Source organism: Notechis scutatus, chromosome 2 (genome assembly GCF_049901735.1).
Source record: "Notechis scutatus isolate UNSWTSFEM ecotype Mainland chromosome 2, rNotScu1.2, whole genome shotgun sequence".
Classification (NCBI taxonomy): domain Eukaryota; kingdom Metazoa; phylum Chordata; class Lepidosauria; order Squamata; family Elapidae; genus Notechis; species Notechis scutatus.
This window is the reverse complement of record NC_142010.1, coordinates 102,760,537-102,779,167: the sequence shown is the minus strand read 5'-3', so window position 1 is coordinate 102,779,167 and position 18,631 is coordinate 102,760,537. Positions and strand designations below refer to the sequence as shown.

General features: G+C 38.7%; 1 protein-coding gene across 2 annotated transcripts in view; it reads right to left on the bottom strand.

Annotated features, from left to right (window-relative positions):
- ELAC2 (elaC ribonuclease Z 2) overlaps positions 1-18,549 on the bottom strand; it is a 34,731-nt gene extending 16,182 nt beyond the window's left edge. The window contains exons 1-15 of one of the 2 annotated variants that reach the window (XM_087955633.1): positions 18,251-18,549; positions 16,167-16,217; positions 13,053-13,123; positions 11,235-11,299; positions 10,290-10,347; positions 9,893-9,961; positions 8,061-8,186; positions 7,090-7,148; positions 6,212-6,270; positions 6,060-6,132; positions 5,086-5,198; positions 3,548-3,646; positions 2,187-2,328; positions 1,993-2,078; positions 487-605 (exon numbers count right to left, since the gene is read on the bottom strand). In XM_087955633.1, the coding sequence (XP_087811759.1) occupies positions 487-605; positions 1,993-2,078; positions 2,187-2,328; positions 3,548-3,646; positions 5,086-5,198; positions 6,060-6,132; positions 6,212-6,270; positions 7,090-7,148; positions 8,061-8,186; positions 9,893-9,961; positions 10,290-10,347; positions 11,235-11,299; positions 13,053-13,123; positions 16,167-16,217; positions 18,251-18,492 (1,432 nt within the window). In that variant the 5' untranslated portion in view covers positions 18,493-18,549. The remainder of the gene's footprint in view (positions 1-486; positions 606-1,992; positions 2,079-2,186; positions 2,329-3,547; positions 3,647-5,085; positions 5,199-6,059; positions 6,133-6,211; positions 6,271-7,089; positions 7,149-8,060; positions 8,187-9,892; positions 9,962-10,289; positions 10,348-11,234; positions 11,300-13,052; positions 13,124-16,166; positions 16,218-18,250) is intronic. The other variant, XM_026676985.2, reaches the window with a different exon arrangement.
- Between the last annotated feature and the right edge of the window lie 82 nt (positions 18,550-18,631).

Below are 18,631 nucleotides of genomic sequence, written 5' to 3'. Positions count from 1 at the left end.
ATTTATAAGAAATTGCTTTTTTTTATAATGTTCTAAAAAACCTTTTTTCCCCCTCAACTTGAAGATACAACAAGTTACCTACATGGAAAGATAGGTAAATATTGTCTCAAAAAATGATCTAACATAGAGATTACATCCTTCACTGTTGGATGTTTCTGAACAACAGCCCTTCAAAAATACTGTAAAAGTAGGCAGCTTTAACAAAAAAGAAAAAGAAATAACTTTGCATGGACAGAACACAACACTATTTCAGAAGACAGCTGCCTCACAAGTAACTCAACATTTACAAATCATTAGAGAAGTGGGCGCCTTCAAAGTTGATAACCTGTTTTTTAACCATTGACTTTTAGAGATTATCAAACTGTTTATACAAGTTTATGTCTATTAAATGAATTTCTCAAACTGTATCAGAAATAACAAATGTAGGCTTTTCCAGTCAGCTGTTTGACTGGATATGTTGATACGTCCTGCAAATAGCTTATTGACCTGATGTTGCTGGTTTCACTGACAAGCTCTCATGGCATGTCTGCACCGAATCCTGGAAGTCAGGGAGTTGCAAGGCTTCAACTACATATTCAGCAGGATTGTAATTAAAAACAGCGTCCCTAAAAAACACAAGAGACAATGAGAAGCTATTAACAAACATTTTATTTTCTAAGAGCAAGGGTTATTTTATTATTTTAACCATTCTGATGCTTTTATCACAAAGAAAAACCTACCAACTTTGAGAAACATTTACTCAAGAGTGGCCAACCTACAGACTGCAGGAAAATGCATACATTTTTGCTCTACCAGTTCTTAGCACATCACTGACCAAATATTCCTGAGGCCAACTGGCCAGCCTATCTATTTTCTTGTCTATCTGTCTAGCTATCTATATGGCCACCCAATTCAAACAATATGATCTCTAAATAAAGGCCATAGATCTCAGCTACAAAAAAAAAGCATTGCCCCTAATTAATACAAGATACTATAGTATAAAAGGAAACAACTATTAGAAATGCAGTTGTGTTTTTAAATTGTTTGCCCACACATGCTCATACTTCCAAGTTCTATGTAGCCTTCTAGACCCAGAAACCACTGTTCCCCACTCCCACTAAAAAGCAACTCAGAGACTAAGTTAACAGGTACTACTATAAACAGAAAATATGTTTGGTGATTTCCATCTAAACCTATTTAGTAAATGGCTTTTCTCTTCTCTGTTTATCATTTATATCAAACTTAACAGCAAGATTACAACATGATTATCAATATCTGATTTTTCTTTTTGATTGACAAGTAAGAAAGAGACCTTTAAGCAATCTTGGATTTTCTGGAATTCTTTATGTGATAAATTTCTGAGCGTATTTTCTTATGTATCGTACTTCAATTGTTTAATAATAATAGTGATTTATTAAACCTGTATGTCACCTGACCCTCAACAACTCTGGGTGGCTCCTTCTAACATGGAAAATGCATTTGCCACTTATATAATGGTAAGATAAATTTGATACATGCATTTTTGCACCATTATACGATTATTACAAATGACATAACAGCGTCCAAAACATCCCATTCCAACTGCACCCCATATTAGACATGAAATATGACACCCTGTATAGATTGCTTTGAGCATTCTGGAAATGATTCCGAACAATTCCCTCTACAGCCAGCTGCTTATGCTCAAAATGGGACACCTAATTCAGAAGATGGCATCTGAAGTTCAAATATTTTACTTTGAAATATATTATGTATCCTTATATATTTTATTTTATTTAGTAAGCACAATTTAAAACAAGCACTACTCTGGCATATTCTCCAAGGTTATGGGGCAAAACATGGAGATTAAAATACATTGATGTTTTGCCAAAAGATATTTCATTTTGTTAATATTAAAATAATGTCCAGTTGATCAGGAAAAAGATAGAAAGATAACAAAAATGCTCGGGGTCAAGGAGGTCTTTGGCCAAGACTGAATTCATGCTATGAAGGCAAACTGAAATGGCTACCAACTTCTGCCATTCTCTTTTGGGTCTCAGCTGGTATTTGAGGAGGCATTCTCCTTGAGTCACAGGCACACTGAACTCAGCCTCTTCTTCCTGATGGGTAGACAGAAAAACATAAAAGCATACTACCAAGTCGGCTGAAACAGAAACGTACCCTTCTAGCTGTTCCATAACTAATATTTACTATTATTATCTTCTTACCTTGCTTGGGTGGTGGTTTTTAAGCAATGGAAAGATCTTTGGATGTATGTAATTGAGCTGACTTTGAATTCTGTAGCTGTGAAGATGATGTATTGACTTGCAATTTTCGTTGAGTATCAGGTGTTGAGTATTTTCACCAAAGCTGGAGGGTAAGAAAAAAATCAGGCGTATTTTAAAACTTGATATTCTAAACAGGGTAAGGAAATTCTATTTTACATTGGGTTTCACCATCATTGTCTGTCCAAGCAAAATAGAAGCTATTTTACAGCCTAATGCCTTGGCTCTTGTCTGTTCTTCTTGGTGCTTCTCATGATAGTTTTAGTTCAATCAGAGGTCAGGTATGTTATGAGGGCAATCTGGCTGCAATGTCTACCCTGTTTCTCCAACAATACGGCCTCCCCCAATAGGAAGTCCCAGCATGTTTTATAGGCATGAAATGAAATTAAGCCCCTCTCCCCAAATTAAGGCCTATATTAAAAGATGCGAAATGGGGGGAATGGTGGGGGCTTGCCGTTAGGAAGTACTTTGTGGCACACCCGGATATGGTGCTGCCTGCGTTGACCCCGTCTGAGGAGTGCCCCACCAACGCCGAGGTCAACATCCAAGCCGTCGCCGCCCACCTGCCCGAAGAGATGCAAGGGGGGGAATTAAGTCACCCTGAAAAGACAGCCTAGCCATTTTGGGGGCTCAAAAAAAAAAAAAAAAAAGACCCGGCCTTATTATATGAGAAACATGGTATCACCCCATTAATGGTCAGTTATATTGCCTGCACTCCCCTTTTGGAATTCTCATCTGTATTTTTCACCTGAAACTATGTATACAAATGCAATATGCCTATCACTCATAACATGAAGACAGGACTTTCACACCTTGTATGTCAACTTCCCATATAAGGAAGGTTTTAAAAATAGAACACAAGGTGTACTACCACAGGTGTTTATCACATTGATAGAACAGTATGAGTAAAAAAAAGCAACTAAGAAAAAGCATAAGATGTCCTCATCTGAGAAACACCGAGAAAGCTTTTATCATGCTTTCCGATCACAGATTTGCCTGTGAAATACATTAAAACAAATAAACCCAAATGCTGACATATTGTCATGACAGTGAATAAGTCAGAAACTCGATTCTCTTCTTTTAGATACAGATTTAACTTTTTCTGGACTTTGTTTATATTTGTAATATTGTTCTATGTTACAAGTTAAGTATTATTGCAAATGTGTGGGAAGCACTTCAAAAATTGTGTAAGTGCCAAGTATTAAACAATGCTAATTATCATTCTAACGGTAAACAATTGGTGAGGATGAGTTAAATTACCAGCATTATGTCAAAGTAAAGCAACATTAACGCTAGACACAAACCTTTCTAACCACTGCTTATACCGACTATCTTTCAGAACAGAGTCTGGAGTGATATGAACAATTAAAGCCACAGAATTTTCTGGATTGTCTTGTTGATACCTGAAACAAAAGATCTGATATAAAAGCAGAAATTCTCAAGATGGCAGATTATGCTTCTAAAATACTATATAGTGTAACCACGTATCAGGATAGTTAGTATCCCAGTATCTACAGGATCCAAGCACAAAGGCCTGGGCGTATAGATTCCACAGGTGACCAGAATTTAGCAAAAGATGCAGCCTTATATCTCAACATGCCAATCTAATTCTGATAGAGGAGAGTTCAACATTGGACCTAGTGAATCAAAAATTCAGTTATGGCCTTAAATTACTGAATAATATAAATAAAACTATTAAATGTAGATAGGTTTTGTGGCTGCAAAAATACAAGCTCATATTTGTACTATAAACATACTCTTTTTAAATACTCTACTGACTTTCAAACTACCGATACTCCTCAACCTAAGACCACAATTGAACCTCAAATTTCTATTACTGAGACAGTTCTTAAGTGAGTTTTGCCCCATTATATAAACTTTCTTGCCACAGTTGTTAATCGAATCTCTACAATTGTTAAGTTAGTAATCCGGTGGTTAAGTGAATTTGGCTTCCCCATTGACTTTGCTTGTCAGGTCGCAAAAGGTGTTCACATGACCATGGGACTCTGCAACCCTCATAAATATGAACCATTGCCAAGCATTCAAATTTTCATTGGGCGACCATGGGGATGCTGGACCAGTCTTAAGTACAAAAAACGGCCATAAGTCACTTTTTTCAGTGCCATTGTAACTTCAAATGGTCACTAAATGAATGGTTGTAAGTTGAGGACTATCTGTATTTATATACCCACTGAAGGAATCAATCCTATATGCAGTACATTTACTAATACTTTGCCACATCTTATTGTCTTAGTATAAAAATGAGTGGTTGACATGGATTGACAAGGATAAAAACAGACTCATATTTCCAAAAGATATGGTGACAAATAAAGACATGGCAAGAAAGCTGTTGCCCAGTGATTCCTTAATACAAAATATGAAAACAAGTAACAGATAATCAGAGTTGGAAGGGATCTTGTATGTCATCTAGTCCAACTGCCCACCCAAGCAGGAGACCCTACACCATTTCTGACAGATGGGAGTCCAATCTCTTCTTGAAAGTCTCAAATGATGGCGCTCCCACAACTTCCGAGGGCAAGCTGTTCCATTGGTTGATTGTTCTCACTGTCAGAAAGTTTCCTCCTTATTTCCAGGTTAAATCTCTCCTTGTTATCCATTCATTATTCCTTGTCTGGCCTACAGGAGCTTTAGAAAATAGCTTGACCCCTTCCTCTCTGTGGCAGCCCCTCAAATATTGGAAGACTGCTATCATGTCTCCCCTGGTCCTTCTCTTCACTAGACTAGCCATGCCCAGTTCCTGTAACCGTTCTTCATGTTTTAGTCTTCAGTCCCCTAATCATCCTGGTTGCTGAAAAGCAACTGAGCTTTTCCTTAATCATACCTTAGCAGTGTACTGTTTTCACAGACGGCATCTATAAAACCTTCATGAGGGCACTCCAGTACAATGAACACTAAACTTGGCTCTGGAGGCGTACAAAGTTCTTCAGCCAAGATCTGCAATAAGATACCCAAGTCAATACACACCACCACTACACATGTTTTATTAAAATCTCCCACAGCCCACATTTCAACAGGGAGGGAAACATTACTGGGAAACATTTCCCATAATGACCAAGAAGCAGGGATCACAGCGCAGATTTACAGATTTACAGATAATCAGAGTTGGAAGGGACCTTGTAGGTCATCTAGTCCAACCCCCTGCCCAAACGGGAGACCCTACACCATTTCTGACAAATGGCAGTCCAATCTCTTCTTGAAAGTCTCAACTGATGGTGCTCCCACAACTTCCGAGGGCAAGCTGTTCCACTGGTTGATTGTTCTCACTGTCAGAAAGTTTCTCCTTATTTCCAGGTTAAATCTCTCCTTGTTCAGTTTCCATCCATTATTCCTTGTCTGGCCTATAGGAGCTTTAGAAAATAGCTTGACCCCCTCCTCCCTGTGGCAGCCCCTCAGATATTGGAAGACTGCTATCATGTCTCCCCTGGTCCTTCTCTTTACTAGACTAGCCAAGCCCAGGCAGGAAAAGCTTTGCTGTTATTGTTGTTGTTTGTCAAACTGTTCCATCACGTTATATGAACTTTTGAGCTCAGAAAGCTGTTCACCTCAACCACCAATGATGAACAGGTCCAACTTAACAGTTTCCCTTTGAATAAGTGAGAAATGTCATGTGCTTTTTTACATTACATAAATCAATAGTTTTGTGGACTCAATTCATTTAAATATTCCCACTGATTGAAGCAAAGGCCAAACAAAAATGTTAGGTTATAATCTCTCTGCCCTAAACAATAAACTAAAAAACTCCCAACCCATGGAATAAAAGGGTCCTTTTATTTAGGACCCTTCAGAAAGTTTTACCTCTTTTCCTTCAAACACGATATTCTCTCCATTCTTCACAGCTGTTATTATGGGCGCAATTGCTGCGTTGCCACTAAAAAAAAAAAAGTTAACCAGTCTCTGAAGATTGATGACATTCCACATACAAACGTTCAAAGGAATTCCATACTTACATAGGCAAGCCAAGTTCCTTTGCTTTTAAAACTAAGAAGGTTCCTTTCTTTGGATGGACCTACAAATAAATATTGGTTATTTCACCATGTATTCCTAGCAGTGTGTTCAGTCAAATCAAATGATAACGTTGACATTATATCGTAAAATGCATCTACTTACATCCCAACACTAACATTAGAAATACTAAGAGAGGACAAACAAAAAGGAATGAAATGTCTTATTAAGAATGGAGAATACATTTGGCAAACTAAATAATGTACTCATTTTTTTTTTTTTATGACTCTTTAATTCCTGACCAGACGCCCTTCCTGGCACCTACGCGAAGTTCACAGCAGATAAATTCTCTTTGCGCCCTGATAAGAGAAACATCTGCCGCTGCCTAAGATCAAACTGTCAACCTTCCAAGTGGGAGGTGAGCATGGGCCACTGTGCCACTCTAAGCATTACTTCTCAGCCTTTTGGCTAAGATCAAGTGTACGCAATGCACACAAAAATAATAAATCATCTCATGAGGAAGGCAGGTCTAAGATAATCAAAAGCTGCAATTATAAACACAAATATTAGGGAGAAGTCTATAAATCTATGATATGCAATATGCACTTTTAACTCCTACCATTTCTGACAATTTATTTCCACAATCTATATGAGAAACATCCAAGCATATGCAACCCAGTGAAATCCTAAAAATGCATACTTAGGAGGATTGCAATCTTAGCATTTCTTTCACCCAGCTTTTCTAATAAGAAAAGCATTTGGATCATATTTATTTCATATCAAATGTTCCCCTAGCTCAAAATTATAGCATCACACTGAATCTTTATACCATGACAGGATCCCCAATGACTGAGATATCCTCAATATGGAGAAGAGCTCTTACCTTACAAACATATGCAACAACAAGAGATGAGTCCCTTTCAAGTATCTGTCTCCTGCTGCCTTAAAAAAAAAAACCACAACAGACAGATAAATCCTGTGTTTCAAAACCAAAATACACCTAAAATTTAAGATGTTTTTTTTTTTTACGAAAAGCAACAAGATAACACAACATCTTTCTAGAGCCATCTTACACATTTGAGCAGACATGGCAACTATATTTACAGACTTCATAATTTTATTTCACCCCTGAGAAAATCTAAGGTTCCTGAATTTCTATCCTATTTTTTTTCAGTTGGGGGGGGTGTAATAATGCAGGGGGGGAATAATACCGTCACCCCAGAACAATACCATATGCCAGAAGAGTAGACACCCTCAATAGTATTTAAGTATTTTGTGTAAACCAGCTTGGGCATTATAGACCCCAAAACATCAAGATAAATATTAACAGTAGAGTACAGTAGAACCTCAGGTCACGACTGTAATTGGTTCTGTAACTTCGGTCGTAACCCGATTTGATCATGACTGGAAGAGAGACTGACTGAGCATATGGCTACAAAAATAAATTGGCGCAGAAGGGGAAATCGGCATGGAAAAAGAATCGGCCACAGCCGTGTTTGATCGCTACCTGATTTTTGAAACATGACCCAATTCAAAAATGTTGGATTTTTTGGTCGGAACCCGATTTGGTCGTGGTCAGAAGCATTTGTGACCAGAGGTTCTACTGTATATTAAGTTAATGCGACAAAACATTAATGAAAACTTAATATTTTAAAAATATTAAGACATTGTTAAGGCATACATTCCTAAATTTATCCAGTTTCTGTGGTAGTTTCTTTTGTGAAATATGGACATATTTTTAAACTTCATGCTGCAACTTAAATTATAATTGCTTATCTAGAAAATTCCCCCTCCCCAACCATGAAAACTTCCTGGTGGGTCCCATTTCATTGACAAAGGGTGAGGCTTCCTCACCTGTTCTATCAGGTGATTTTTTATTCATATCAGAGGGAGATTCTGGCCTTGAGATATGTTTTTGATCATCCTCGTCTATTAGCGATTTAGAGTCTGGATGTATCCTTTGCTCACAGTCAGCTTTTGCTTGTTTCACATAAATGGTGGAAAGAGGAAAGGGACAAGGATAAGGTTAAAATATGTACATCTCTTTGTTTTGCAGACACTGATTACAGTCATATATTGTACAGAACCGCATTTCGCTGATTTGGTCACAATTGCTTCTATTGACATAGCATTGTCCAAAAATGAGTCAAAAACATACAAACTGTTTTTATGGCTTTGTATGAAATAAGAAAATAAAACCTCAAACTTAACTGTTTTCATAGTCTGTTAAGAACATTTTCACACATAATTCTCAGTAAGCATGTTAGTAGCTACTGGAGAATATTATAAACAAACTTCATTATTTTCATTCATATATCGATAATTGGAAAATACCAGGGTTTTCATTTATCCCGCCCATCACCCACTAATATGTGATTATAAAAAAACTAGAAGTAATCACAGTATAGGGCAGAAATTCCATCTGACACACAGTACTGGACTCAGGAAAGCTAATATACTATCTGTAAGCTTTGAATTCAGTTAATGAAGTATTTATCCTGATATTCAACTGAACCCTGGCAAAAGTAAGTGGCTTCGCATACTGGGACCTTCTGAATCCATAGAGTTACCATCTTTGGTGCTGGATGTGGTTGAACTATCCCAAACTGATCTGGTGCACAAAACGGGAGTTATTCTGGACTCACAATTCTTGCTTCAAAAAGCAGGTGGTTGTTGTAGCCGGGAGGGCCTTTGCACATTTTCATGTTGTGTGCCAGTTGCCTCCATTCCTGACCCACAAGACTCTAACTTCAGTCATTCATATCCTAGGCACCTCCCAAATGGATTACTGTTAACACTACTCTTGAAGACCATCCAGTAGCTTCAGCTGGTACAAAATGCTGTGGTTCAGGTAGTTACGTGTGCTTCAAGAACTGTTTTGTTTTACTCCTCTGCTTGAAAGCAACACTGGTTGCCACGATCCTTCTGAGTCCAATTCAAGGTGCCAGTTATGATTTTAAAGCCCTACATGGCACGGGACCAGATTATTTGAGGGACTACTTCTCCCCAATTTCATGTACCTATCCCATCAGGTCTGGCAAAAGGGAAATGCTACAGGACCCATTGGCCCAGGAGCTTCATTTGGCAGGACCCAGAAAGACAGCTTTTTCTGCCATGGCACCCATCCCCTGGAATAACGTTCCCTTGAGGTGAGATTTGCCCCATCCCTGCTGGCCTTCTGAAAGGCACTTAAAACTTGGATGTGCCATTGGGCTTGGGGATCCCATGGAAGTGTGCAGCCCCTTAAATTGCTACAATATGTATAGGTTTAGACTGCACTATCCTCTTTTTATTATTGTGGTTTTTTAAACGGTAATGTTTAAGCATTTTAGTTGATTTTAATGGTTCGTTGCTGTGATTTAATTGTGTATGCTTCCCAGAGTCACATGCAAGTGAGATGAGCAGCTGCATAAGTTCAATCAATCAATATGATTTTAGTGTATACTGTACTCCAGTATAAAAGAAAAAGAAAGTTGTAAGACAATGGAACAAAGTTATGGTACAGCAAAATTTTCTACAACTAGGGCAGGCTCTCTATCTCATAATCAAGCACAGGTTCCTTTATTGCTACCTCTCAATTGTTTAGAATCAGAAGTGATAGAATTGTTATGATGTTTAGATCCCTATAGCACATAATTTACTGTGTTCTACCCACTCCCTATTTAAAATTAGGATACCTTACTCACCTACCAGAGGGACCTGTTGTACTACCATTGTTTCATCCTCATATTCTGTAGCCAAAAAAGACTGCACAACTAGGAACAACATAGACGGGAAATGAATGTTAAGTCATTAGAGTTACTGCTTTCGATAAAATTGTGCAAGAGATCTAAACATAATTATGTCAAACACAGTTTAAAATTCTTATGCTTCAAGCTTTAAGATGGCTTTGCTAGATGCATTTTAAAGAAAAGATGTAGCTAGTAACCTTAAAAACTGACAGCACAGCATGGAATCAAGAAAAACAAGCAACGATGTACAGAAATTCTCTTTTCTTGATCAGTCTGCCATACAGCCATGATGCAAAACAATACACCACCAGCAACTCCGAATTTGAAATACAATTTCAAAGATAGCACTTACCTATCTCCATTCCTTTCATTGAACCAGCAAATACTTTGATTGCTTCTAAATATTTTTGCTGAAATATACACAATAAGAACAACAACTATTATTTCCTAGAAACTTAGTAACACTGATTACTCTCACATGTTATGCACTTCACCTAATAGAATAAGACACTTTTTACATTTTACTATACTTTTACGCATTCAAAATATGTCATACATGTGATCTCATTATTATCCTTTCAACAATTCGGGAATGTATTATGGCACATGAGGATGGGGTACAGAGAAGAAAAAAAGTTTGTCTAACTCTAAAGCAATTCATTTAATTCACTGCAGCTGAGACTCAAACCTAGGAATTCCCAATCCTTAACTTCACTATTACACTACATCAGCTCAGAACAATGAATCTTATTTTGCCCCCTAAAATACCAATATGCAAAAGCAGCCTTGGAAAGTAATAAAAAGTATCTTAAAAGAGGAATACTCATCACAGTTTAAGCGATAATTTTAAGGAAGAAAATAATGTTTCCGAAATAAGGAATAAGTATTATGTCCCCAAATCTGCATTTCTCTAGAAATTTATATACAATGCAACCATTCTAATTCCTAGATAAAGAATAATGAGACTATTCTGCAGGATAGATTGTAATGTACTGTTTTGTATAGACTTCAGATTTTATGCGAGAGGACTATCTCTCTACTCTTAATTGAAGTATTTCATTAGAATTCTGTAGAAACTTGAAAAAATGTGAATGTCTTAAGAATCCTGTCAATTTTAAAAAGTCAACTTAAGTAGATGTGTATTTTACCAATTCATGTAAGATCATACCACTTATTCTGAAAAAAATGTTGATGCAGGCACTGTCCTATTACATACTTAATTCTTAATGCTGTTATTCTTAAAAGATAATTGAGTCGGTAATCACTGCAAAAAAAAAAAGAGTACAATACAACTTACCAGTTGTGGTGGTCCAGAAAGAATGCATTTAGGAACTCTTGTTTCCTTTAAGGTAAGAATCATTCCTGAATGAAAGGATAAAGAGTGTGAATGTTATAATTCTCTTTAGATAAAATTGCAGAAAACTTTTGAAAAAAAGATTAGTGCTATAGCAACAGAGAAAGAAAACATTATGGCTGACATTATCATTTAGTGGCCACAATCCCTGCAGTTACAATTGCCATCATTAACTGAATTCCGTCGTTGTTAGATGAGACAACTTCCTGCTGGCTTCACACAGTCAAGGCCAGTGGAGAAGTCAACAGGAAGTTTCAAATCCCAGGCCTACAGGGTGGTAAGTGGCTGCTGCCAGGTGGGAGAGGGAGCAAGGAGAAGCTCAGAGGAGGATGCACAAAGAAGAAGGTGAGAAGGAGTAGGAAAGGCACTGTTGTTTGGAAAGGATCAAGGAGGATGGATGTATGAGGTACATTGATCAGGGAAGAGTGTGCAGAGTTGCCTAAGAAGCTGGTAGAAGGTGCCTGGGCAGAAGAGACTTACCCCAGTGACTTGAAACCTTTCCTGATGTCTTCCCATTGACTTTCTGGAAGACACCAGGGAAGGTTGAAAATGGCAATAACATGATCACAAGGTGCTTGGCAACTGGTTGTAAGTGCGTCTGGATTGCCAAGCACCTAGATCATGATCATCTGATCTTTGGGATGCTGGGAGAGTTGCAATTTCAAAGACTAGTCTATTGGCTCAGCACCATCATAACTCTGAATGGTCACTGACCAAATGGTTGTGGGTCGAGAACTACCTATAGTTTACTGTAGTTTATATTGATAAACTGAACATATAGTTCATAGATATAAATATCTGTTATATTTAAACCCCTGGAGCTTAGATTGATTCCAACTTTACTGGCCTTCAGGAAGGTTCTATATCCTCTTTTTAACAAGAGCAAAAAATCACACATTTTTAACCATTTAACTCTGTAATAACTCTGTAAATTGCTTACAGAGGGCCATAAAGCACTGTGAAGCGGTATATAAGTCTAAGGGCTACTGCTATTTTCCACAAAAAATCCATTTTCAATCTTTTATGACAGTATTTATCATTTTACTTCTGTTCAAACAAGCCTGTTTTTTATTTTTTCCTTGTAAGAATCTTCTGGTAGGCATTTCTTTGGATAAAATTAACTTGATGTTGAAGTACTGTTGAATAACTTGATCTCTTTGTCATCCTCCTGACAGAGAAACAGTTTTCATCTTTATATATTGCTTCTGTGCATTCTATTCATTTCTGTACCTACATCTTCTTTTTCCCATTCCATAGATTATATTAAAACATTAGCAGCTCTTTACTTAATGCCTTCCCCAGGTTGTTCCAAAATTACTGTCTCTCATGAATTTCTTCCTCCTTGTTCCAGCTATGCCACAACTGGGTCCATTCATTTCTCTGGTTACTGTTTTCATCATATTTTCTGGGATTTCCATTTTTTCCTCAATATGTTTAACTTCTCCAATTGTTTGTGCTGCAGATTCTTCCAGTTTTCTCTTCCACATTTGCAAATCTTTTAGCCAAGTTTTTCTTATCAAATTAAGTCACTGCAGTTGTCACTGATTTTAGAATATTCTTTCCCAATTCCTCAAATATATTTTGTAACATCCCTGGTATAATCCCCTTTCCTGGTAGTTGCTGTGTTAGTAATCCTCTCCCTTCTTTCACTCATTCCTAATAACAGCATTTTTAAAAATATATATAAACTGAAAAGGAAAAGCAGCAGGCAAAGATGCAGCACATTTGGGAATATAGAATATATTTATCTACTGAACTCACCAGACAAACCACCAACATTTGCCCAATTCATTCTAGTGAGGAAGATATTGTCTAAATGAGCCACTTTTAACCTGCAATAAAGACAAACTTTTAATGGAATTAAGTAAAATAATATTTTACGTGCTTCTGTCATCATCACATCCAATATCATCCTCAATGCCTCATTCACTGACTGATTCATTCATTAATTCATTCCATTGGTAAGTCTCGCCAATTGTCCAAGCAACTTTAGGTGACACGTTAAACAATAAAACAAACCAAATTCAGTAATAAATAACCACAAAACTCTGTGTTACTATTTTAGGAAATGAAAGATCAAAGAACAAATTTCAAAATCAGCACAGGATTTATTTATTTATTTTTATTTTAGTTATTTGCTTCATTTAAATGCCACCCATCTCAGAGAATCATGACTCTGAGTGGTGTACAATAAAGCCATAAAAACCATAAATACAAACTACTCTAAAATTAATTATTGTTACATTTCATATTGTTTATGAAAAAAATTGCTCACATACCATGAAGAGATTTAAAGGTTAAAAAAAGCACCTTGAATTGAACCTGAAAGAAAACTAGTAGTTAATCAAGCTTGCAGAACAGAGGTGCAGGTTTGCCATTTTAGGGGCAATAAATCTGCCCACACCACACATTTTGCACCAGCTCAACTTTCCTGATACTTTTCTAAGGGTAGACCCAGGTACAGTGCCCAGGGAGGAGACCAAGACATGAGCGATTATGAGCAGAGCTTCTAGGAATGAAAACCACCGAGGCACAATTAAAAATTGTGCAAAAGTTCTCCAAGGCCACATGCTCTTTAAGTAGGAGTCACAAGTCCAAGCAGACTCTCAAGTTGTATACCAGGTCTGACTAGGATACAGAAATCCCATTCATACGAAAGATGGTTTAGACCCAGAATGAGAAGGCTTCAAAACCCAAAGCCTCTCAGTCTTACCAGGGTTCAGGTCAATCTCATTCTTCCCCATCCATATCCCTACAGCCTCCAGGAACAAAGATAGGACATCAGTAGCACGCTTGATTTGCCAGGGGGTAGATGTATAATAATCATCAACGTACTGATGATATTTCACTCCAGGGCAATGGATCAGCTTATCCAGCAGCTTCATGTAGATAGGAATAGGAATAGAAACAGCACCAAACTCTGTCCCAAAAGTAGGGGACAAAGGCAAGATTCTTCCCTCACAACCACCACTAATTGGTATCAACTCAGGAGAAAAGAGAGGAACCAGCATAATACTGTGTGTCCCTCCCCAATCCCTGGAGCTGGCCCAGAATGATACCATGATCCAAAAGCTGAATCCTGACTGAAAGGAATCAATATGATCCATAGAGGGTCATCTGAAGCTACCGCACAACTATCTTCTCCACAACCATTCCCAAAAGATTTTAAATACTGGATGAAAATTGTTTTGCAGTATTTTACAGGTCTTGTAGAGATAGTCTTTGCTTAACAACCCTAACTGGTACCAGAATTTCTGCTGAGAAGCAAAGTGGTCATAAGGTGAAATTTATTGTGACTACACCACTTAGCAATGGCAGTTCCACTATTCTAGTTGTGGTCATTAGGGGAGGATTGTGCTGTCATTAGTTGAGGACCTTGTGCTTCTCCTGCCCTGCTGCACCTGCCTCTGCTTCAATTCCTCTCACCTCCTGTCTCTCCCCATCTCTGCCCTCTTGGCCACCCTGTACTCCACCGCCTCATAAAGGGTCAGCAGGTGCCTCAGCTTGATGCACCTTGTCAGCAAGAGAGGAAGAGGACACAAATGTTAGCTGGGGCAACCGGGGTAGGCAACAGCAGTACAGTGGGAGTTAAAGTGCATGCTGCAGTCATAAATTCAGTCAGGCTGCCAAGTACCTGAATACTGATCATGTGACAGAGGGGGCATTGCAACAGCTATAGCTCGGAAGCCAATCGGAATAACAGAGTTGGAAGGGAACCTTGAGGTCTTGTAGTCCAACCCCCTGCTCAGGAAGGAAACCCTATATCATTTCAGACAAATGGCTATTCAATCTCTTCTTTATAACCTCCAGCGTTGGAGCACCTACAATTTCTGAAGGCACGTTGTTCCACTGATTAATTGTTCTGTCAGGAAATATGTCCTTAGTTCTAGGTTGTTCTCTCCTTGATTAATTTCCATCCAGTCATAACTACCATTTGTTCAGCACTGTGTTAACTTTGAACAGTTGCTGAATGAGGGATCATTACACAGGGACTACCTGTACTAGAAAAAATGTTACAAGTTCATGTAAGAATTCCAGCCTTACAATTTTTAAGTGGCGATTCTCATTCTTTTTTATAAGTTTATGAATCCTTACTGTACTGCTGAGGCACAGTACTGGGTCATGGCTGTGGGCTCAAAGTTTATTTGTAAATTAAGCATATAGCAGTTTTTTAAATGTTCCCTGCCTATCAATGGCTACTGTAAAGGGTAAAACATCTGATGCATAATTATAAATAATGAACTTCATATGTCTCTTTTCTCCCTGCCAATAAAAGTTAGTGCTATATGCTTTCTGAATTAAAGCATCAACTGGGGGTACTTTTCCGTTCTTCCACACACTGAAACTGGCCAGCACAGCTTCTTTCTTCTCAGAACACTGACTATAATTCACAACAGCTTTACTGGGATTTAATAACAGAAGCTGTAGGTGGTACCTGCAACCATATAACATTTCAAGGTGGCATTCCTATTTTCTCTCCTATTTTGATCCCAGTTAACCACCACACCTTTGAGGCACTCCACTTTGTTGCCCCTGATTCTCTTTCCCACTACACTGCCTCTATTATTCACATCAAGAAATAATTGGAAGATAGAAATAGCAATAGCACTTAGACTTATATACCACTTCGTAGTGCTTTATAGCCCTTTCTAAGTGGTTTACAAAGTCAGCATACTGCCCCCAACAATCTGGGTCCTCGTTTTGCTGAACTTGAAAGGATGAAAGGCTGTGTCAACCTTGAGCATGGTGAGCCAAATTGCAGGCAGCTGACAGTCAGCAGAAGTAGCCTGCAGTATTGCATTGTAACCACTGCACCACCTCGGCTCTTGATATTTAACACGCATCAATATTTTACTGTATTTTTGATTCACTTACTTGTGCTCCTGCATAAGGCGCTGTATTCCTTCTCCACAATTAAAAAGATACCTGAAAGGGAAAAATAATTAGAATCATGATAATCCTATCTCTAATAGCACAATGAGAGCTTCTGAAACACTAAAACACAGCTGGCACAGGTTTAACAAAAATGGAAAGGGGTTGCTTTATTTTATAAATCCATAGAAAATTATTATACAACAACACCAATAAGACCAAGGAGCTTAAAGTGGATTATAGAAGGAAAAGACCAGACATCCAGCCCTTGCTTATCAATGGAGACCGAGTGGAGCAAGTGGCCAGTTTTAAGTTTCTGGGTGTAACCCTAAAAGAGGATCTGACCTGGGGTGCCCACATTGCAGCCCTGGTCAAAAGGGCCCAACAGAGATTATACTACCTGAGGCTTCTCAGAAAACAACAACTGAATGAGAAACTGCTGGTGACCTTCTACCGCTGCACCATAGAGAGCATTTTAACATACTGCACCTCTATATGGTTTGCCAATTGCACAGTGGCAGATAGGAAAGCTTTCCAGATGGTTAATGTCATTGCCCAGAAGATCATTGGTTGCCCTCTCCCCTCTTTGGAAGAGCTTTATAGCTCCCGCTGCCTTAAGAAAGTTCAAAACATTCTCAAAGATCCATCTCATCCTGGGAACCCTTTTTTTTTTTTGAACTATTACCACCTGGCAGATGGTACAGAATAATAAAAACAAGGACAAATAGGCTGAAAAACAGCTTCTATCTCAGGGCAGTAGCTCTTTTGAATTCTGCTGTATAGTACAGTGTTGGTGTGGTGTTGGGGGTTTCCGGTTCAATGTGTGAAGGATGTGTGTTTGTGTTTATTTTCATGGTCATGGTCATGATGTGCACTGAAGATGGTATTTGATTTCATTGTACGAGGTGCAATGACAACAAAGTAAAGTAAGTAAAGAGAGGACCAGAATCCACAGTATCTTACTTTTTAGTTCAGGAACATTACTATTATATCAAACTGGTATCATGAACAAAAAAATAAGAGCAAGTAAGAGGAAACCCAACAGCTTCTTTAACAGCTTTAATTCTCTTTCACTAGAAAATATACTAAGTGCCTGAGTGTTAGTATTGCTTAGAAAGAGTGCCAAGTAAGATGAAATGTCTTTTCTCTATGTACACTTACTTTTGGGGCGGCTATATAAGACAAAAAAAGAAAATATGATTGCTCTTTACTAATTGAGGGTCTCTTTTTCCCGACAAGCTGCTTTTCCTTCAACATAAAGCAGGAGACCTTGAATGCAGGTCCCTGTTAGCCATGAAAGCCAGCTGGGTGATCTTGTGCCAGTCATTCCCTCAGTCCAACTCACCTCACAGGGTGGTTGTTGTGAGGAAAATAGAAAAGCAAAGGTGTGTTGGATATATTCACAACCTTGAGTTTTTTGCAAAAATAATAAAGGTGGGATACAAATAAATACATAAAATAATAATGGCATTATAGAGAACCATAAGCTTTTCAAAGATATATTTAATGTCAACTATGAGTTTTCTCCCATACAATGCTAGTCTCACACACATGCATAAGAATACACTTCCTATGTATAATTAGATAATTAGTTCTTCAGATTCTTACACCATCATTAACAGAATGGAGGCCAATGCATTGCAGGTAGTCCTCGACTTACGACCACAATTGAGCCCAACATTTTTGTTGTTAATTGAGACATTTGTTAAATGTATTTTGCCTCATTTTACGATCCTTTTTGCCATTAAGCAAATCATTGCAGCTGATGAGTTACTAACCTTTGTCAAGTCACAAAAAGTGATCACATGAGTCTTGGACACTGCAATGGTCATGAATATGAACCAGTTGCCAAGCGTCTGAATTTTGATCACATTTATCGTGGGGATGCTGCAAAGGTCGTAACTCTGAGAAACGGTCATGAAGTCACTTTTTGCAGTGCTTTGAACGGTCCCTAAAAGAACCGTTGTAAGTCGAGGACTATCTGCGCTGCAGTGAACAGAAAGGAAGAAATTTCGGCTCCTGCGACGCCCCTTGCGCGTGTCCCATGGTACTCGGGAAAGAAGGGCGAGCATCGGGCGGAGACTAACCGGTTGTACTCAGAGAAGACGTAGACCGCCGCTCCCATGTCTCGCGATCCTCCTGCCACCACCTGTACGTAAACGGTGTTGGGGCCCTTGCGGTCAATGGCCCCGTGGCGTTTCTCCCGCGTGCGAAGGTGCCGCAGCGGGTCCTTCGGGGGACGCTGAAGACGGGCTCCCCCTCCAGACATGGCTCTGGCCGTCACTCCCAGCAGATGCTTCCACATGTAGGTGAGAGAAGGGCGCCGCATCCAGCCCGGGGATCGGCACGCGCTTGCTCGCCAATCTCCCCCACGTGACCGAGGTCGGGACCAATCCTATGTTAGAACGAAGCGTTCTCCTCCCCACCCCCACCCCCCGGCCGCCAATCACAGGACAGAAACTGACCAT